This window comes from Ranitomeya imitator, chromosome 2 (assembly GCF_032444005.1).
Source record: "Ranitomeya imitator isolate aRanImi1 chromosome 2, aRanImi1.pri, whole genome shotgun sequence".
NCBI classification, from domain to species: domain Eukaryota; kingdom Metazoa; phylum Chordata; class Amphibia; order Anura; family Dendrobatidae; genus Ranitomeya; species Ranitomeya imitator.
The window spans coordinates 169821322-169843453 of record NC_091283.1 but is presented as its reverse complement, the minus strand read 5'-3'; the positions used below and the strand labels follow the sequence as shown (position 1 = coordinate 169843453).

At 49.1% G+C, this 22132-nt stretch overlaps 1 protein-coding gene across 1 annotated transcript; it reads left to right on the top strand.

The window, feature by feature from the left end:
* Positions 1-3475: 3475 nt before the first annotated feature.
* Positions 3476-21583, top strand: SLC35A2 (solute carrier family 35 member A2). Its single transcript, XM_069747930.1, has 5 exons — positions 3476-3692; positions 6712-6897; positions 11456-11607; positions 13454-14121; positions 21112-21583. Exons 1-5 carry the CDS (start codon positions 3587-3589, stop codon positions 21137-21139), a joined length of 1140 nt encoding a protein of 379 aa, XP_069604031.1. The 5' UTR covers positions 3476-3586; the 3' UTR covers positions 21140-21583.
* Positions 21584-22132: the final 549 nt, after the last annotated feature.

The window sequence follows — 22132 nt, the reverse complement described above, 5'->3', positions numbered from 1 at the left end:
CCTGATGAGGTGGCAGATGGTCTCCTCAGGGATCTCCTCCCAGACCTGGACTAAAGCATCCCCCAACTCCTGGACAGTCTGTGGTGCAACGTGACGTTGGTGGATGATGCGAGACATGATGTCCCAGATGTGTTCAATCAGATTTGGGTCTGGGGAACGGGCAGGCCAGTCCAGAGCTTCACTGCCTTCATCTTGCAGGAACTGCTGACACACTCAAGCTACATGAAGTCTGGCATTGTCCTGCATTAGGAGGAACCCAGGGCCAACCGCACCAGCATATGGTCTCACAAGGGGTCTGAGGATCTCATCTCGGACCCTAATGACAGTCAGGCTACCTCTGGCGAGCACATGGAGGGCTGTGCAGCCCTCCAAAGAAATGCCATCCCACACCATTACTGACCCACTGCCAAACCGGTCATGCTGAAGGATGTTGCAGGCAGATCGCTCTTCACGGTGTCACTGAGCTCTTCATGTGCTCAGTGTGAACCTGCTTTCGTCTGTGAAGAGCACAGGGCACCAGTGGCGAATTTGCCAATCCTGGTGTTCTATGGCAAATGCCAAATGTCCTGCACGGTGTTGGGCTGTGCGCACAACCACCATCTGTGGACGTTGGGCACTCAGACCATCCTCATGGGGTCGGTTTCTGCAGACACATGCACATTTGTGGTGTGCTGGAGGTCATTTTGCAGGGCACTGGCAGTGCTCCTCGCACAAAGGCTGAGGTAGTGGTCCTGCTGCTGGGTTGTTGTCCTCCTACGGCCCCCTCCATGTCTCCTGTTGTACTGGCCTGTCTCCTGGTAGCGCCTTCAGCCTCTGAACACTACGCTGACAGACACAGCAAACCTTCTTGCCACAGCTTGCATTGATGTGCCATCCTGGATGAGCTGCACTACCTGAGCCACTTGTGTGGGTTGTAGAGTCCGTCTCATGCTACCACGAGTGTGAATGCACAACCAACATTCAAAAGTGACCAAAACATCAGCCAGAAAGCATTGGTACTGAGATGCGGTCTGTGGTCCCCACCTGCAGAACCACTCCTTTGAGTGTCTTGATAATTGCCAATAATTTCCATCTGTTGTCTAATCCATTTGCACAACAGCATGTGAAATTGATTGTCAAACAGTGTTGCTTCCTAAATGGACAGTTTAACAACTCTGCTGGCATCACAGCATGGCCTCACATCTCTCACACAATCTTACCCACTGCTCCAGGCCATGATGTGGTTTCTGTTTCATGCCAGCTCCATGTTCTGTATCTCTGCTCTCTGCATGCCTCATGGCTATGTGTATAGGGGGCCGGCGCCTGAACTCTCTGGTTCTTATAGGAATCAGGTGCATCTGTCTAATCAGTTCCTGACCAATTATCAAGAGGCCTCCTGTATATAGTGCAGCTCCACCCTGTGCTCTGGGCCTGTGCAATGTGTTTGCTCAGTTAGTGTTTAGCTGCTGAGTTTGCCTGGCCTTGCTCTGAGTTACTCCCTCTCTGGAGGCTTTTCTCTGTGCTATTGCCTTGATCTTGTAGTCCGCCCTCCAGGAGGCAGAATATCCTGGTCCCTGTGTCTTTGTCCCTGTGTCTTGTTCCATTGCCTTGTCTGTACTTTGTCTTTTCTCGGTCTCCTTGTCTGTGGCTTCTTTCCCTGCTTTGTCTTTCCTTGTGTTCTCAGTCTGCTTACACTCCGCACTCTTGCGGCTCTGCACTCAGACCTTGCTTCGCACTCTCTGGCTTTGCTCTGTGGCTCCGCTCTTTGCGGTTCTATCTGGCTCCGCCCTTTGCGGTTCTATCTGGCTCCGCCTCCTGTGTTTCTGCACTTGGCTCCGTCTCTGCTCTTGGCTCCGCCTCCAGCGTCTCCGCTCTTGGCTCCGCCTCCAGCGTCTCCGCTCTTGGCTCCGCCTCCAGCGTCTCCGCTCTTGCGGCTCCGCCCTTGGCTCTGTCTTCTCCTTCTCTTCTCTTAGTTCCAACTTCTACTCGTACTCAGCCTCCTGCATTTCTGTTCTTGGTTCTAGCTCTTGTGCTTTCGCTCTGCATCCGCTCTTGCGGTCTTTCTCTACTTGTTACTTAGTCCTCCTGTCTGAACAGGTTCTAACCTGTTTCACATACCTGCCTGCAGACCGGTCCCTACCGGTTCTTCCTATGTTCCAGCCGTACCCGCCTGCCTACCAGAGAGCCAGCCGTGTCCGCCTGCCCGCCAGTGTCTGTTGTACCCGTCTGCCTGCCTGTGTCCCAGCCGTGCCCGCCTGTCAGCCAGAGTGCCAGCCGTGCCCGCTCCGTTCCTTAGTGGGATCAGCAGCCACAGCCAGACATCACCCTGGAGTGGCACCTGGTAGCTTCCTATTGCACAAGTCTGACCTCACCATCAGAGGCTCCAGCGAACACCTAGGAAGCTACTTAGTTACGCCCCTTCCAGGGAAGTTTGGTCTGTGGTCCAGTGGGGCCACACCCCCGTATGCCCGCGCCAACCAGTCTGGGTCTGGGCTCTCCTGTACCGGTCTGTCAGTAGTACGTGTCTGGGCTCTACTGTACCAGTTTGTTGGTAGTACGTGTCTGGGCTCTCCTGTACCGATCTGCCGGTAGTACGTGTCTGGGCTCTCCTGTACCGATCTGCCGGTAGTACGTGTCTGGGCTCTCCTGTACCGATCTGCCGGTAGTACGTGTCTGGGCTCTCCTGTACCGATCTGCCGGTAGTACGTGTCTGGGCTCTCCTGTACCAATCTGCCGGTAGTACGTGTCTGGGCTCTCCTGTACCGGTTTGTTGGTAGTACATGTCTGGGCTCTCCTGTACCGATCTGCCGGTAGTACATGTCTGGGCTCTCCTGTACCGGTTTGTCGGTAGTACATGTCTGGGCTCTCCTGTACCGGTTTGTCGGTAGTACGTGTCTGGGCTCTCCTGTACCGATCTGCCGGTAGTACATGTCTGGGCTCTCGTGTACCGGTCTGTTGGTAGTACGTGTCTGGGCTCTCCTGTACCGGTCTGTTGGTAGTACATGTCTGGGCTCTCCTGTACCGCTTTGTTGGTAGTACATGTCTGGGCTCTCCTGTACCGATCTGCCGGTAGTACATGTCTGGGCTCTCCTGTACCGATCTGCCGGTAGTACATGTCTGGGCTCTCCTGTACCGGTCTGTTGGTAGTACGTGTCTGGGCTCTCCTGTACCGGTCTGTTGGTAGTACGTGTCTGGGCTCTCCTGTACCGGTCTGTCGGTAGTACGTGTCTGGGCTCTCCTGTACCGGTTTGTCGGCAGTACGTGTCCGGGCTCTCCTGTACCGGTTTGTTGGTAGTATATGGCTGTGCTCTATTTTTATGTGACCCCTTCTCATGTACAGCATGGAACCAATGGGGGTCTAAAATAATATAATTAGAGCTACAAACCTACAAAATGGCGTCTACTCTGTCAGCGACACGTTTTAACTGGCCGCCTCTCCGTGTACGTACTGACGCAGTTTCGTGACGTAACCGGGAAACCGTGTTGTGGATAGAACGTTCCGGGTCACCTGGGTTCCCCCCTCTGTGCTGGTGACGTTGGCTCGGAAGTGAGCTGGCTGCTGCTGCCGTGGTGTGGCGGACCCGGAAGTGCGGCTGAGCCGGGAGAAATGGCAACGTCTGCCGGTTCAGGGGACGAGGAGAGGGACATGAAGCAGTTGCAGTCCGAGATGAGGGAGCCGGGGAGCCCGCCGGGGAAGAGCGCGGCAGGAGACAGTGAGTGTCCGTGCAAGGAGGAGGGCATGCTGAGACCTGTAGTGCGGTGAGACACCTGAGGCTGCTCCCTTCTGTGTTCTGCACAGCACAGAGCATGAGGAGGGGGGTTCTCGTACGTCTGGACTACAGGTCCCAGCATGTTCTACAAGGCTCTGAAATTAGCGTGAATGCTGGAACTTGTATCGCTGGGGGTCTCAGCCTGTGATGAGTAAATAGGGGTTGTCTGCAGATTGGGGAGATGATGGGGGTAGTAGTTCAGCAGTGTATTGCCTGTACTGTGATCCGTGTGTCAGTCACCCTCTCCTGACTGGTGACAGATCTGAGGGTCGCTATTCTGGGGGGCTGCAGTCTAGATCCCGGGACCACCAGTCGGAGTGTGCTGAGGAGCCCGGCTGACCCTGCAGTGTGTGGGGGTACCCACCTGGGTATGTTGGTATTGGAGAACAGAGACCCTCTATACACATCAGGTCATTGGTCACCCCAGAAAGCAGCGGATATCGGGGTCTTTACAAGTGCAGCAGCTGATACCAGGGAGCAATAGCTGGTATCATTGTGTAGCGGAGTGGGATCTGTGCCCCCGGGTATTGCACGTGGCATCTCGCCACCTTCCTCTGCCCCTCTCCTCACTGCTGTTTATTCCATGTGCTGCGCAGACTGCGCCGCTGTATGAATGCTGCCTGTGTTCTGCACTGAGGGGACGGGACCCCCACAGGACAGTGCACACTTTGTATCTGGTACCCCAGTGTGACCCCAGAATACCTGTACCGGGTGTGAGCGGTAACACGGAGGAGGGGCGGCTGAGTCACTCCTCTCCGGGATGTCTGGACCCAGAACAATGGCCTCTATGGGGCGGCTCCGGACAGACCGGGGTCCTGATAACTGGTTGTGTATTAACTGTGTGTGTCTATCCTGGGACCACCACCTCTTCATTATCTATCCTACTCCCCTGTACTGAACACTCCTAGTAGTTGTAGATTCACCGGAGCTGGAGGGTCGCTGAGCTTCGTGCAGACCATGGAGTGCGTGATCTGTAAGTACGGCTGGGACTTGTAGTTGGGTGGGTAGTGGGTGATAGGCCGGTGGCTGCAGTCTCCGTGGGGTTGGTCAAGGAGGATGATCACAGCAGCCATCTGTCCTATTTCTCAGGTCTTCTTTTCTAGGGCAGAGATGTCCGAATTCTTCCTCTCTGTTTTGTCGTGTCAATACAAGAGAAGATAGTATAACTTGGGCCGAGAGGTGGCAGATGAGGTTTAACAATGATAAATGTAAGGTTATACACATGGGAAGAAGGAATCAATATCACCATTACACACTGAACGGGAAACCACTGGGTAAATCTGACAGGGAGAAGGACTTGGGGATCCTAGTTATTGATAAACTTACCTGGAGCAGCCAGTGCCAGGCAGCAGCTGCCAAGGCAAACAGGATCATGGGGTGCATTAAGAGAAGTCTGGATACACATGATGAGAGCATTATACTGCCTCTGTACAAATCCCTAGTTAGACCGCACATGGAGTACTGTGTCCAGTTTTGGGCACCGGTGCTTAGGAAGGATATAATGGAACTAGAGAGAGTACAAAGGAGGGCAACAAAATTAATAAAGGGAATGGGAGAACTACAATACCCAGATAGATTAGCGAAATTAGGATTATTTAGTCTAGAAAAAAGACAACTGAGGGGCGATCTAATAACCATGTATAAGTATATAAGGGGACAATACAAATATCTCGCTGAGGATCTGTTTATACCAAGGAAGGTGACGGGCACAAGGGGGCATTCTTTGCGTCTGGAGGAGAGAAGGTTTTTCCACCAACATAGAAGAGGATTCTTTACTGTTAGGGCAGTGAGAATCTGGAATTGCTTGCCTGAGGAGGTGGTGATGGCGAACTCAGTCGAGGGGTTCAAGAGAGGCCTGGATGTCTTCCTGGAGCAGAACAATATTGTATCATACAATTAACATAAACATAGTAACATAGTTAGGCCGAAAAAAGACATTTGTCCATCCAGTTCAGCCTATATTCCATCATAATAAATACCCAGATCTACGTCCTTCTACAGAACCTAATAATTGTATGATACAATATTGTTCTGCTCCAGGAAGACATCCAGGCCTCTCTTGAACCCCTCGACTGAGTTCGCCATCACCACCTCCTCAGGCAAGCAATTCCAGATTCTCACTGCCCTAACAGTAAAGAATCCTCTTCTATGTTGGTGGAAAAACCTTCTCTCCTCCAGACGCAAAGAATGCCCCCTTGTGCCCGTCACCTTCCTTGGTATAAACAGATCCTCAGCGAGATATTTGTATTGTCCCCTTATATACTTATACATGGTTATTAGATCGCCCCTCAGTCGTCTTTTTTCTAGACTAAATAATCCTAATTTCGCTAATCTATCTGGGTATTGTAGTTCTCCCATTCCCTTTATTAATTTTGTTGCCCTCCTTTGTACTCTCTCTAGTTCCATTATATCCTTCCTGAGCACCGGTGCCCAAAACTGGACACAGTACTCCATGTGCGGTCTAACTAGGGATTTGTACAGAGGCAGTATAATGCTCTCATCATGTGTATCCAGACCTCTTTTAATGCACCCCATGATCCTGTTTGCCTTGGCAGCTGCTGCCTGGCACTGGCTGCTCCAGGTAAGTTTATCATTAACTAGGATCCCCAAGTCCTTCTCCCTGTCAGATTTACCCAGTGGTTTCCCGTTCAGTGTGTAATGGTGATATTGATTCCCTCTTCCCATGTGTATAACCTTACATTTATCATTGTTAAACCTCATCTGCCACCTTTCAGGTTTTTTTTTAGGTTCTGTAGAAGGACGTAGATCTGGGGATTTATTATGATGGAATATAGGCTGAACTGGATGGACAAATGTCTTTTTTTGGCCTTGCTAACTGTTACCTTTTCTCTACCTGGCTGTATGTACTGGTGGAGTCCCTCATCCAGACCAGTATAACCAGTGCATCCACTATCAGGTTGTATAATGGAGGGTAATCTAACTTCTGCCCTGTTTCTTGCAGGGGTCAATCGTCGTCTCAAGTATCTCAGTTTGGCTGTGCTGGTTGTCCAGAATGCCTCCCTCATCCTCAGCATTCGCTATGCCCGCACCTTACCCGGGGACCGCTTCTTCTCCACCACCGCTGTGGTCATGGCAGAGATTCTCAAGGGCATCACCTGCCTGCTGCTCATGCTGGCCCAGAAGAGAGGTAAGAGCTTATTCCTGAATAGTCAGTGCAGGTTGCTGTCCCCCTGACAACTCTTCCTGCAACCACTTCGTACACTGCTTTCACTGTTTTCTGTAGTATAGAAACAAGAATGATGGCCGAGCTGTGAGCAGGATGAGACAGGAAGTGTTGTCTTGGGGACTCAGAAGATGTTTATCTGCAGCTTGTCATTGCATGCCATCAGATGTTACTACTACCCTCCCCCGATCTGCAGATAAATATCTTGTGTCCGGCTTAGAGCTTTGGCCTCGGTCCATGGACACCAGCGTTGTGACTGGTAACAGCCCCTGCGGTGATGGGGCGCAGTGCTGGAGTGGGCATCCAGTAGACATGACTGGACACCATTAATTGCTCTTGTCCATCTCTCCCAGTCTGTCTGTGCCTGGATCTTTAGGATCATTGATGGGTGGGCGCACATGGACAGCAGTACACTTAGGATTCATAAAGTAATCACAAGGAGCAGAGACTTGGGAGACCCCATATAGATGTGGATGGCCTGCCTGTGCCCTCCTTGTCACAGCGGGGTCTCTGTATATTCATTTATAGTGGGTGCTCCCCACAGACCCTCTGTCCTTTTATCTTGTGTATTTGCCATTGTGTGCATGGCCTCCAGCAGAGATTGGCCAGACACATACAGATCCATTCTGATAAATCTGTGGTGGGGCTTATCTCCAGGGAGAACAATAAAGCATGGCCTCTCTCCAGAGCATTGGTCAGAGGACAATAATGGGTATGATGGGGTTATCTAGTCAATGAATGAAGAGCTCATTTCTTCCAATGTTCTCACAGAACTTGTTAATAAGGCTACTTTCACACATCTGGTTTTCAGTGTCAGGCTAAATCCGGCTAATTTTCAAAAAACCGGATCAGGCGAATGTTGCCGCCTGATCAGGTTTTTTTTTCCCATAGACTTGTATTAGTGCCGGATTGCATCGGATGACATTGCGTTTCGTCCGGTTTTTGCTGGATCTGGCAAATCTGCCGCTTCCGGTTTCTTGAAAAAACGTCCATCGCAACGTTTTTTTGTCCGGTGAAAAAGCCTGAAGCACCGGCGCTTCTGGCTGTTTGCTAGAATGGGAGCCGGAAGGTGCCGGATTTGGCGGCCTGATCCGGTTTTTTAACCCCTCTGTGACCTTAGACGTACTATCCCGTCGAGGTGCCCTGGGCTTATCTGACCCTGGACGGGATAGTACATCATAGCCGATCGGCCGCGCTCACGGGGGGAGCGCGGCCGATCGCGGCCGGGTGTCAGCTGCTTATCGCAGCTGACATCCGGCACTATGTGCCAGGAGCGGTCACGGACCGCCCCCGGCACATTAACCCCTGGCACACCGCGATCAAAGATGATCGCGATGTGCCGGCGGTGCAGGGAAGCACCGCGCAGGGAGGGGGCTCCCTGCGGGCTTCCCTGAGCCCCCCGCAGCAACGCGATGTGATCGCGTTGCTGCGAGGGTCTCCTCACCTCCCTCCCTGCTCGAGCCCCGGATCCAAGATGGCCGCGGATCCGGGTCCTGCAGGGAGGGAGGTGGCTTCACAGAGCCTGCTTAGAGCAGGCACTGTGAAGGCTGCAGCGCTGCATGTCAGATCAGTGATCTGACAGAGTGCTGTGCAAACTGTCAGATCACTGATCTGTGATGTCCCCCCCCCGGGACAAAGTAAAAAAGTAAAAAAAAAAATTTCCAAATATGTAAAAAAAATTAAAAAAAATATTCCAAAATAATGAAAAAAAAAAAAAAATATTATTCCCATAAATACATTTCTTCATCTAAATAATAAAAAAAAACCAATAAAAGTACACATATTTAGTATCGCCGCGTCCGTAACGACCCGACCTATAAAACTGTCCCACTAGTTAACCCCTTCAGTAAACACCGTAAGAAAAAAAAAAAAAAACGAGGCAAAAAACAACGCTTTATTATCATACCGCCGAACAAAAAGTGGAATAACACGCGATCAAAAGGACAGATATAAATAACCATGGTACCGCTGAAAGCGTCATTTTGTCCCGCAAAAAAAGAGCCGCCATACAGCATCATCAGCAAAAAAATAAAAAAGTTATAGTCCTGAGAATAAAGCGATGCAAAAATAATTATTTTTTCTGTAAAATAGTTTTTATCGTATAAAAGCACCAAACCATAAAAAAATGATATAAATGAGGTATCGCTGTAATCGTACTGACCCGAAGAATAAAACTGATTTATCAATTTTACCAAACGCGGAACGGTATAAACGCCTCCCCCAATAGAAATTCATGAATAGCTGGCTTTTGGTCATTCTTCCTCACAAAAATCGGAATAAAAAGCGATAAAAAAATGTCACGTGCCCAAAAATGTTTTCAATAAAAACGTCAACTCGTCCCGCAAAAAACAAGACCTCACATGACTCTGTGGACCAAAATATGGAAAAATTATAGCTCTCAAAATGTGGTATTGCAAAAAATATTTTTTGCAATAAAAAGGGTCTTTCAGTGTGTGACGGCTGCCAATCATAAAAATCCGCTAAAAAACTCGCTATAAAAGTAAATCAAACCCCCCTTCATCACCCCCTTAGTTAGGGAAAAATAAAAAAAAATGTATTTATTTCCATTTTCCCATTAGGGCTAGGGTTAGGGCTAGGGTTAGGGCTAGGGCTAGGGTTAGGGTTAGGGTTAGGGCTAGGGTTAGGGCTAGGGTTAGGGCTAGGGTTAGGGCTAGGGTTAGGGTTGGGGCTAAAGTTAGGGTTAGGGTTTAGATTACATTTACAGTTGGGAATAGGGTTGGGATTAGGGTTAGGGGTGTGTCAGGGTTAGAGGTGTGGTTAGGGTTACCGTTGGAATTAGGGTTAGGGGTGTGTTTAGATTAGGGTTTCAGTTATAATTGGGGGGTTTCCACTGTTTCGGCACATCAGGGGCTCTCCAAACACGACATGGCGTCCGATCTCAATTCCAGCCAATTCTGCGTTGAAAAAGTAAAACAGTGCTCCTTCCCTTCCGAGCTCTCCTGTGTGCCCAAACAGGGGTTTACCCCAACATATGGGGTATCGGCGTACTCAGGACAAATTGGACAACAACTTTTTGGGTCCAATTTCTCCTGTTACCCTTGGTAAAATAAAACAAATTGGAGCTGAAGTAAATTTTTTGTGTAAAAAAGTTAAATGTTCATTTTTATTTAAACATTCCAAAAATTCCTATTAAACACCTGAAGGGTTAATAAACTTCTTGAATGTGGTTTTGAGCACCTTGAGGGGTGCAGTTTTTAGAATGGTGTCACACTTGGGCATTTTCTATCATATAGACCCCTCAAAATGACTTCAAATGAGACGTGGTCCCTAAAAAAAAAATGTTGTAAAAATGAGAAATTGCTGGTCAACTTTTAACCCTTATAACTCCCTAACAAAAAAAAAAATTGGTTCCAAAATTATGCTGATGTAAAGGAGACATGTGGGAAATGTTACTTATTAAGTATTTTGTGTGACATATCTCTGTGATTTAATTGCATAAAAATTCAAAGTTTGAAAATTGCGAAATTTTCTAAATTTTCGCCAAATTTCCGTTTTTTTCACAAATAAACGCAGGTACTATCAAAGAAATTTTACCACTATCATGAAGTACAATATGTCACGAGAAAACAATGTCAGAATCACCAGGATCCGTTGAAGCGTTTCGGAGTTATAACCTCATAAAGGGACAGTGGTCAGAATTGTAAAAATTGGCCTGGTCATTAACGTGCAAACCACCCTTGGGGGTAAAGGGGTTAAACTGAGCATGCTCCAATTTTTTTTTTTTATCCAATAATCTAGAGATGCTAGCCGGATCCATCAAAAAAACGGATCCGTCGCATCAGTTTTTCACAATCTGCGCCGGATCCAGTTTTTCCAACATTCGCCGGATTTAGCCTGACACTGAAAACCTGATGTGTGAAACTTAGTATCCTAAGTCATTCACCACTTTCCAGATGACTGTGGGGAGTAACACCACTCTGATCACATCCTCCTGACGCGGTGCAGAGTATGAGTTAGCGATGAGCAGTCCCATTAGTGCTGCCTTGTCCGGTCCTCACGTCTTCTCCCCACACCCTGGACCCCTCTGACGCTCACTATAGGCCCTGTGACGCTGCACATCCTGCTATGTGGAAGAGGCGCCTCGGACATTGGCAGGGTATCGGAGCATGTGAACTATGGGATGGGCTCTGGGTCTTTACTGACAGCAAGCAGAGGTGTAAAACAAAACTAAAGAGCGTCCTCATACAGTGATTGGACTTTCTTTATACAAAACCGGTAAGACTGCTGCAGGCGATAAATGACGTGGCTGTACAGGAGACTGAGCGGCAGCCAAGAGCTTGTAAGTGGCTCCTGGCTGCAGCAATGTATGACCTGGCCATCACACTGACACTGCAGAGCCGGAGCCATTGTTATGGGGGATATGAAACTAAAGGCTTTTTTTTTTTTTTTTACCACTCCCTTGTCGCCCAGCAGCAGCGGCAGGTGTAGACCTCTGTACCTGCCCGATGTCTCCAGTTATGGGTGATCCTGTTACCATCTATAACATATGCTGTGTGTGCAGGTAACGTGAAGGAGCTGGCGGGATATCTGTACGATGCCATCATTATCCAGTACATGGACACCCTGAAGCTGGCAGTGCCCTCCCTGATCTACACCTTACAGAATAACCTGCAGTATGTGGCCATATCTAATCTCCCAGCGGCCACCTTCCAGGTAAGATTACATCTGAGCCCCAAACTCATCACTTGCCCTTTCACACAAACACACATTCATTTAAAGGGCTCCTGCCATGTTGATAACAGTCTCTGATCTGCAGGCCGGATGTTATCGAACCGGAGGAGCTGATCAGATTGATTGAACATTCTCCTGTGGGGAAAGGTTTATGTAAAACTTGTATTTCATTCATTGCAATCCCTGTGTTTGTAAGGATGAGTCCAGTAGGCGGTCCTATCAGTGATTGACCCCTGTATGACTGCATGCAGATTGCTGTCAATCCCTAGAAGGACCGCCCACTGGACTCACACATACAAACACAAGAGATTTCAATGAATAAAATACATGTCACACTGAGCCTTTTCCAACAGTGTCATTGTGCTCCGCGTCTCTGTACCCTGCTGTCCACAGATCAGATGCATGCCTAATGTGACAGGTCCTTTTAGAGGGCCGCCAGATTTCCGCATGAGCAGGCGGGTGTGCCTCTAAGGTGTGGCGTTACACCTTCTTACGTCTCTGGAGATGGAAATAGTAAAAATAGGCCACATTGTTTTGGACACTTAATCTCCTGGTGACGTGAATAGCACATGAAAATCCCAAACCTACTACAGTCCCAGCTCTGTGCCACAAACCCCAAAACAGTGGCCATTTGGATTTGCACTTGCCACATCTGTATGTAAGGAGTTGATACATCTGCCTCCTGTATATAGAAAATTCATTAATTATTTTACTTGAACTAGCCTTTGTTTTTGTAAAGGGATATTTTTCAGGTGATAGCTAATATATAGGGGTCTGCCCAACTTGAAGAATAAAGGGGCTTCATCCACTCCATGAGATATGACCATCACATGATGAGCTGGGAAATGTCATACATCTCCTGATTAGAGGATTCATGTCACATAAGAACGGAGGATATCAGTCATGGAAGATGGCACAATGGGGCTATAACCTCATCATAAAGAAAACACATTCCTGCAGTCACATTTGTGCTCCTCCTGTCGGCTCCTCATCTTCCTGCGGTCACATTTGTGCTCCTCCTGTCGGCTCCTCGTCCTCCTGCGGTCACATTTGTGCTCCTCCTGTCGGCTCCTCGTCCTCCTGCGGTCACATTTCTGCTCCTCCTGTCGGCTCCTCATCTTCCTGCAGTCACATTTCTGCTCCTCCTGTCGGCTCCTCATCTTCCTGCAGTCACATTTCTGCTCCTCCTGTCGGCTCCTCGTCCTCCTGCAGTCACATTTCTGCTCCTCCTGTCGGCTCCTCATCTTCCTGCAGTCACATTTCTGCTCCTCCTGTCGGCTCCTCGTCCTCCTGCAGTCACATTTCTGCTCCTCCTGTCGGCCCCTCGTCCTCCTGCAGTCACATTTCTGCTCCTCCTGTCGGCTCCTCATCTTCCTGTAGTCACATTTCTGCTCCTCCTGTCGGCTCCTCATCTTCCTGTAGTCACATTTCTGCTCCTCCTGTCGGCTTCCTCGTCCTCCTGCAGTCACATTTCTGCTCCTCCTGTCGGCTCCTCGTCCTCCTGCAGTCACATTTCTGCTCCTCCTGTCGGCTCCTCATCTTCCTGTAGTCACATTTCTGCTCCTCCTGTCGGCTCCTCGTCCTCCTGCAGTCACATTTCTGCTCCTCCTGTCGGCTCCTCATCTTCCTGCAGTCACATTTCTGCTCCTCCTGTCGGCTTCCTCGTCCTCCTGCAGTCACATTTCTGCTCCTCCTGTCGGCTCCTCGTCCTCCTGCAGTCACATTTCTGCTCCTCCTGTCGGCTCCTCGTTCTCCTGCGGTCACATTTTTGCTCCTCCTGTCGGCCCCATTTTCCTGCAGTCACATTTCTTCTTCTCTCGTGTTCCAGGTCACGTATCAGCTGAAGATCCTGACCACGGCCCTGTTCTCCGTGCTGCTTCTGAGAAAGAGCCTGTCTAGGCTGCAGTGGGGCTCCCTCATCATCCTCTTCATCGGAGTGGCCATCGTACAGTCTGAGCAGTCTGGTGGGAAGGAAAGCGTGGCAGTGAGCGGCCAGAACTACATCGTGGGCCTGATCGCGGTGGCGGTGTCCTGTCTGTCTTCGGGCTTTGCGGGCGTATACTTTGAGCGCATCCTTAAGGGCAGCTCTGCTTCTGTTTGGCTGCGCAATGTTCAACTTGGTATTTTCGGTACAGCATTAGGACTTCTCGCCATGTGGCAACAAGATGGAGTGGCAATGGCCGAACGTGGCTTCTTTTACGGCTACACTCCCCTGGTGTGGTGTGTCATCTTCAATCAGGCCTTCGGTGGCCTTCTTGTGGCTGTGGTGGTCAAATATGCGGACAACATCCTGAAAGGTTTTGCCACGTCGCTGTCCATTGTGGTGTCCACAGCAGTTTCTGTCCACCTCTTTGGATTCCACGTGGACCTGCCCTTTGCTCTGGGCGCTGGACTGGTCATAGGTGCTGTGTACTTATACAGCCTCCCGCGGACACCTGAGCCCATCCTGTCCAGCAGCAGCCAGACGCCATCACACAAGGAACCCTTCTTGCCAAAGTCAGTGCTCACCAACTGAAGGGATGGTTCAGCACGTCTCGCCCTGACGTTAGGTGTAGATGGGGAGCAGTCTCGGGGCCGTCACCTCCGACCTCCCTGAGGAGACAGATCACAGTATTTCACTACCATCTTTATTTTTCTAATGATCATCCCTGCTGGTATTAACAAGCTGCTGGGAGACGTAACCTGGGCCCAGGACAGTGACCCTGATGTGCTCACACTACAGCGTTCTCCGGCAGCCTCCCTTATATACAGTGTGAACACCACCGTATACCTCTATGTACAGACGTCGGGGTGTGTGTATGAAGTGTGAATGTAAATAGACCTGTGTCCGGGCCACGTTCCTTATGGTCTCCCCACTATATGTCCCCTGACACGCAGGAAACTCTCCCTGGTGGATTTGTGTGCAGATTATCGCAGCACTGTGGATCACCCACTCACCGTGTAAAGTCTGCAACCAAAACCACCGTCTGGTGCAGCAGATCATTACCATGCCTTCTTCCAGAAACAGGGCGACTATTGTACTCGTGCTTGTAGAATTGCAGCTCTGCTCCATTGAAGTGAAGGAGGTTGAGCTGTGATATCTGACATGACCCGTGGACCAGGGTGGGGCTGGTTTTGGAAGACTGCAACAATATGTCTTTACTTTTGGAAATACTGCACCTCCCTTTCCAGTAACTCACCAGGTGGATGGTCGTAACCACTGGCAGCCATCACCGCCCCAGATGGGGAGATGCCACCATAGTTTCTGTATGTATGAAGGTGCTGAGATGGGGGGCAGGGGTGATCTCTCTCCTCTGTGTCCCACCCACTCCTGATGGTATATGGGGACCCCGCAGACAGGCATTGTGGTGGGTGGGGACTTCTACGGCGTGACTAATCATAGCCTGACCGGGGTGCTGTCCTATTGTATCACTTGTAAATATATATATTTTTTTTATGCTGAAGGAAAATGAATTAAATTAAAGTGCACAAATCATGAGACGAGGAAAGGCTTCTCTAAAATACCAGGAAGGGTACAAACACAGCGCCCCTCTCATCTATAGGCTGTGTCTGGTATTGCAGCTCTCTGGAGTGCCAGTCACAGATGATGGGCAGGGGCGGCTGTCTTCGGGGTCGGTGTGCCTCCTCTATGAGCAGTGCCACAGACACACACGTTACCTGGCAGCCGCTGATCTCCCTCCTACCATAGACATAAGTTGTGATGGCGCTGTATTCCTGTGACTGAGGAGAAGTGGCTGCCAGTGCTGCACTGTCTGGGGTCTGGCACCTGTAGTAGGTGGTCTTTGTGCCCCTGCTGGGTTAACCCTTTACAAGGCGCTCATACTCTGTCTAGTGGTCTGTGCACATCGTCTTTTTATCTGAATGTCAGAGTATTTATTAGAACTTTTGATATTGGGGGCTGAGGGCTTGTTATAATGGTGGGTGAGGGCTCTGACTGGTGCCACGTGTGGGAATGACTTGGGGTTTTGTCTAGTTTGCGTCTTGCTGTTCTCTACCTTCATTAACCCTGCACATAATGTGACGAGCACCCCCCTATGTAACAGTCCTGACCCCGGTGTTACGGCTTCTTCTGCATGTCCCGTCATTATTGTTTCTTCCTTGCACTAAACATTAATTGTTCTACTATAAAATAAAATCCTTTCTTTATATTCTTTGTCTTGGCTAATTAATACTGACCCCGCTGACTAACGAGACCAGTAACCTACAAGGTGCACGTCGCTGTCATCCTATAGGGGGTGAATGTTGGCTGCACTTCCCTCTGTGTGGAGCTCCGGTCCTTGCCGACAGGATCCGTTCCTGAATAGAACACCAAACACACAGAAAACCATTCTCCATAGGGGCGGATATGGAAGAGTTAATGAGCTCGGGATGGAAGTGCTACACAGATGTCCTGGCACCACCATTAGTAAGGACTCCTGGGGGTCTAGGCATCTTGCACACTGGCTTTGGGGGTACACGTCCGATGCGGGCAAAAGGCCACAGTCTAAAAGGTCATGACTTGTCTGGTGTCTCCCTATAAGATATCCCCAGCTGTCTATGGGGTGAGCGCTAGGAAGTAGAGCTGGGCGGACACCTGGATGTTCGGGTTCAGCTCAACAGTTACAAAAAGTTCGGGTACCCGAACCCCATTCACTTGAATGGGGGGCCAGAACATCCAGCGTTAGCTGCACTGTAATGTGCATGACAGCGTGGCAAACACCGCTTCTGATCGGCGGTTAAATGATCCCCGCCGGTCAGAGAGCCACGGCTCCCCGCTGTCATAGGATAGCGGGGAGCGCTCAGCTGTGATCGGAGGTATACAGTTAACCTCCGATCACTGGTGTCTGCTGATGGGACTACTACTCCCATCATCTGACACCTACAGTTGCTAATTACAGTGAGAGCAGGAGCGGCGGATGGGAGTATTCATCAGCCGATCCTGCACTGTAAATAAATAAACCAGCATTGGTTCCTCTGTATTTTTGTTAACCAGCCAGGCAAAACTCACAGCTGGGAGCTGCAACCCACCGCTGTCAGCTTCAGCAAGGCTGGTTATCAAGAATCTAGGCGTCCTCACGTTGTATTTTTTTATTTAAATAATTTTAAAAAACGGTGTGGGGGTCTCTCCCATTATTGACAACCAGTCTTGCTAAAGCAGACAGCTGGGGGCTGGTAAGGGGCCATGGATATTGACCCCCTCCAGCCTAAAAATAGCAGCCCATGACTGCCCAGAAAAGGCACAGCTATTAGATGCGCCAACTGTGACGCTTTGCCCGGCTCTTCCCACTTGCCCTGTAGCAGTGGCAAGCAGGGTTCATACTTGTGGGGTTGATGTCACCTTTGTATTGTCAGGTGACATCAAGCCCACGGCTTAGTAATGGAGAGGCATCAATAACACACCTATCCATTGCTAATCCTATAGTTGTATTATAAATAAAGACACAGCCACAATAAAGTCCTTTAATTTAAGAAAATGACACAGACTCCTTTAATAATCTCAATTAAACCATATTTACAACCTCGCCTAATTCCACCGAAGCCCTCGATCTCCTGTAATAAATCAAAAATAATAAAACAACAATATACCATACCTGTCTGTCGTTCTGTCCCATGCCTTAATCCATGTCTGGGGCAGAATTAATTCATTTTCAACCTGGACGGTGCCAAGATGCGACCATCCAGGCTGAGAACCACTGGGGAATGAGCTGCTGTGAGCGCAGCGTCAGTGACTGGAGGTGACGTCCTCGAGGTTACCTACAGTCACTGAGGCTCTGTTCCCAGCCGGGCTGAACTGTGGTGACATCCCCGCTAGCACCGTGAGAATAACTCTCCCGATGCTAGTCACTGAGGTCACCGCAGTTCAGCCTGGCTGGGAACGGTGCATACATCCGAATTTGCGGGGGGTTCAGACACAAGCCCTGACGGGACCCACAAGCTTGAAGATAGGGTGCTTTCACATTGCGCTTAAGACGTGATGCCAGGATCTGGTTACAGAGGGCTTGTGTATAGTCTGTAGCCATAGCAACACGTAGTTCAGCAGAGTAGCTGCATACAGAAAAAATGTTTAAGATGTATTGGAGCCATTAAAAAAACTGGTTATAAAAGTGAACTCATGGTTTAAGGCCACACACTCGCCGTGTCCACATCAGTGGCCGGAGAAGCAGGACGGCCTCTCTCCTCGGGGAGGACATGTTGGAAGAAATCTGAGCGCCCGTCCCAGTCTCTGGCTGCAGCAGTGTACGGGGTACTGGAACATGGCGGTATAGTCACGGGTTTCTCATGGAAATCTATGCCTGCCGTCATCACCGCCATTTTCTTTGATCTCTACATCTGCTAGTTGATCATTACCATCCAGCTATACCTGCAGTGTAAAGAATGGCAGCACACACAGAGCAGCATCGGACTTTTTTTTTCCTTACACAACGCCCGTAGTATTGACCCCTAGACACATACGCACTTCTCCCTACTTGCTTTTTTCACATCTGTCCACAGGTTGTATGTGGCGTTACCGCTCTGCACCTATTCACTTAAACAGAACCGTTTGGCAATAATTGACCCAACCCATGGACAGGTTTCTTGCAGATATGATTTTTATTTTAATTCCTGTACTGTCCCTTTAAAAGAGTTGTAAACAGAAAAAGTGTTGAGGGGCTTCATAGAGATGGTGGGGGCTGAGTACAATGCTTGTGGTGCATTGATCAATCTTTTCTAATGTATTTACAGGGGTTCTCCAGCCTTAAGATAGTGACCACCTATCCTTAGACCAGATTGGCAGGGGGCCGATGCCCGGCACCCCTATTGATCAGATATTATCAGCGCCATCGTTAGCCGGATGTACAGAGGAGGAACAGTGCAAACTCCATGCACCACGCAGTGGCCGTTCTCCGGTACTGCAGCTCCACTCCTTTTAAAGTGAATGTGATCTGAGCTGCAGTACCAAGAATGGCCACTAATGGTGCTGCGGTGTTCAGATCCAATCACCATTTGGACCTGTGAACATCTGGTCCATGAGTGTCGGACCACCACGATCTGATCCACGGACAGGCCATCACTAGCTGATGCCTGGAAAACCCCTTAAATCATAAAAGACACACGTATACATATATTCCTGGGAAATAACTAAATATTTATGTCATAATGAGCGCTATGCAGGTAACGCCAAACTACAACTCCCAGCATTCCCTCCCAGGCAGCTTACGGTGTCTGCTGAAAGATCTAGTTTTGCTGCAGTTAGAGAGTGGCAGGTGGGAGGCCCGGGCACTACAGCGTCGGTGGGACACAACACCTGGATCGGTACTGGCCTCGGCCCAGCATCCACAGGTGCAATGTGACAGCGCCCCCTGCTGCCCTCCGCCTGTAATCACACCACAATGGTGGAGCGGACGGTACGTCCTGCAGTGTATAGGGGGAGACATCATTCCCACCGCATCACTGGCGGGACATGCATGTACTGTAGTGTGTAGGCACACAAATACATGTATATATACACACTGTATATGCATACATTGTATAAACACACAAGTATCTGTATATATATATATATATATATATATATATATACTGTTACTGCATATGTGCACACATATAAACACGCACACACGTAAATCTATATAAACACACACATTTACACATGTATATACACATACAGACACACATAGCCTTGAAAAAGTATTAATACCCCGCAAACATTCCCAGGTTACACCCACAAACAAATGCATTTTATTGGGATTTTATGTGATACCAACACAAAGTAGCAAGTATTTGTGAAGTGTAAAGGAAATGATACAAGATGTTCTAATTATTTAAAAAATACAAATCTGAGAACTGTGACTTGCATTTGTATTCAGCCCCCCTGAGTCAATACTTCGTAGGACCACCTTTCACCACAATTTCAGTCTGGCCTGTGACTGGGCCATTCACTCACATGAATATGCTTTGATCTAAACCATCCATTGTATCTCTGGCAGTATGTTTAGGGTTGTTGTCCTGCTGGAAGGTGATCCTTTGTCCCAGCCTCAAGTCTTTTACAGCCTCTAACACGTTTTCCTCCAGGATTGCCCTGTATATAGTTTCATTCATCTTCCTATTAACTCTGACCAGCTTCCCTATCCCTGCTGAAGAAAAGCTTTCCCACACCATGATGCTGCCACCACCATGTTTGACTGTGGGGATGGTGTTTTCAGGGTGATGTGTAGTGTCAGTTTTCTGCCACACGTAGTGTTTTGTCTTTAGTCCAAAATATTCTACTGAGAATCTGTCCAGAGCCTGCTCTTCCACATGCTACACACGTATATGTATATCACACGCACACAGATCTATATAATTGTCTAAGGGCAACTTCCGTCTGTCTTTCTGTCTGTCACGGATATTCATTGGTCGCGGCCTCTGTCTGTCATGGAAATCCAAGTCGCTGATTGGTTGTGGCAAAACAGCCACAACCAATCAGCGACGGGCACAGTCCGACGGAAAAGTGCCCGCTCCATAATCCCCTCCAGTCAGCGCTCACACAGGGTTAATGGCAGCGTTGACCGCGGTGTAACCCACTCGGTTAACGCCGCTATTAACCCTGTGTGACCAACTTTTTACTATTCATGCTGCCTATGCAGCATCAATAGTAAAAAGATCTAATGTTAAAAATAATAAAGAAAATAAAAAATCGTTATATACTCACCGTCCGTCGGCCCCCCGGATCAGGAACAGGCCTTTCCTGCTCCTCGAGACGCCCCGGTGACCGCTCCATGCATTGCGGTCTCGCGAGATGATGACGTAGCGGTCTCGCAAGACCGCTACATCATCATCTCACGAGATCGCAATGCACTCTTCAGACCAGAGCGCGCGAGGAGCGTCGGTAACTGCTTCGATCCGGGGGCCAACGGAGGGCGAGTATATAACTATCTTTTAACAGGGATATGATGCCCACTTACTAGATACTATGTGGGCTGTGCAATATACTACGCAGGCTGTGCAATATAGTACGCGGGCTGTGCAATATACTGCGTGGGCTGTGCAATATACTGCGTTGGCTGTGCTATACACTATGTGGCCTGTGTTATATACTGCGTGCGTGGTACTGCACGGGCTGTGCAATATACTCCGCAGGCTGTGCTATATACTCTGTGGGCTGTTATATAGCACGTGGCCGGCTATTAATTGATCGCGGCCGGCCGAATCCTGTGTATTCAATGTATTATTCTAAAATCTTCATAAATAAACTACATACATATTCTAGAATACCCGATGCGTTAGAATAGGGCTACCATCTAGTATATAAATAAATATATATACACACTCTGTACCTGCAGCCACCACTAGAGGGAGCTTGTTCCATACCGAGCTAATATTGTTTGATGTCTACCAGTATACAGTTAGCTCCCTCTAGTGGTGGCAGCATTGTATGTGTGCTGCCACAGACTAGCATACACCAGTAACTTGATTTCTGTACTGCAGTAACTGGCACCCGATGCAGGTCATTAATGTCAGTGAATAATCTATTTTTTTTTGTTTCAGGATTGTTTGCAAGCAAAAAGGCTCGTGACCAGAAGGGGGCGCTGTGTCTTCTGCTGTATAAGGATAACTGGACTTACCCCACTATGATGTTACTTACATGTGGACTGCTGCCAAGCTGTATACACTCTGGAGCATGGAGGACGTGCCAAAGCTTGCACATGAGATGCCGCACGATGTGTGAACACGACCTTACAGCAGCCTCCGGTTGCCTGCTGGTCACCTTGTCCGAGGGGTTCTGTAGCTGGATCACGGGATGCTCTATGCTGTACAGCACACTGCTCCACGCTGCACAGACTTGTTTCAGGAAGCAGAAGAGATCACAGTTTTGGCTATAAAACAAGAGATGAGATTGTAGTCTGTGATCTGTAGTGGGGCACTAACGCTATGTAATGGCAGTGCAATAACAAGGCCCCACAATGCTGAGGATTATCGTGGGGTAAATGTAACACTCCTAATAAATAACTGGTCTTTATCCTGCAGATTCTCATCCAGTGCTGGGGGACAGAGTTGGGGGTTATTCCACCAGTGCAGGATGTGCAATGTCATTCCCCAGCTCACCAGCAGAGGGCAGTGTGATACAAGGCTGAGCACAGAGCTGGCGATGATGGGACTCCCAGATCTCTGCACACTGGGGGGGCTAAGTACAGTCTAGTTTTGGGGGGGGTCATCCTTCAAGAGACCCCGGACTAGCATCATACTTTATCTACAAATGTGTCACCTATACACTCCCTGTGGCTTTCCTGGGGTTCTTGCCTTCCATGCATAGGGCTCTGGTTGGCAGGCTGAGAGGTCTTTGAGGCAGCCCTGGGGGACGGGTACTGGGTCTCATCGAGGAGATGCAGCCGGTATGTCTAACTGTATTAGCAATGCACCATGGGAAATAAAAAATGCTAATTAGCTCTCCCTAAGGGAAGACAACACTCTAGTGCCACCTATAGGTAGCAACTCTAAGTCACTATCCAAACTCAGGTGGTACAAAAGGAGGAGATAAGCCGTATACTTTTTCCCATGGTGCACTGCC

Coding starts and splice junctions, on each gene's coding strand:
- SLC35A2 (XM_069747930.1), top strand. CDS start 3,587: ATGGCAACGTCTGCCGGTTCAGGGGACGAGGAGAGGGACATGAAGCAG. Junction 6,898..11,455: donor CATGCTGGCCCAGAAGAGAG/GTAAGAGCTTAT, acceptor CTGTGTGTGCAG/GTAACGTGAAGGAGCTGGCG. Junction 11,608..13,453: donor TCCCAGCGGCCACCTTCCAG/GTAAGATTACAT, acceptor CTCGTGTTCCAG/GTCACGTATCAGCTGAAGAT.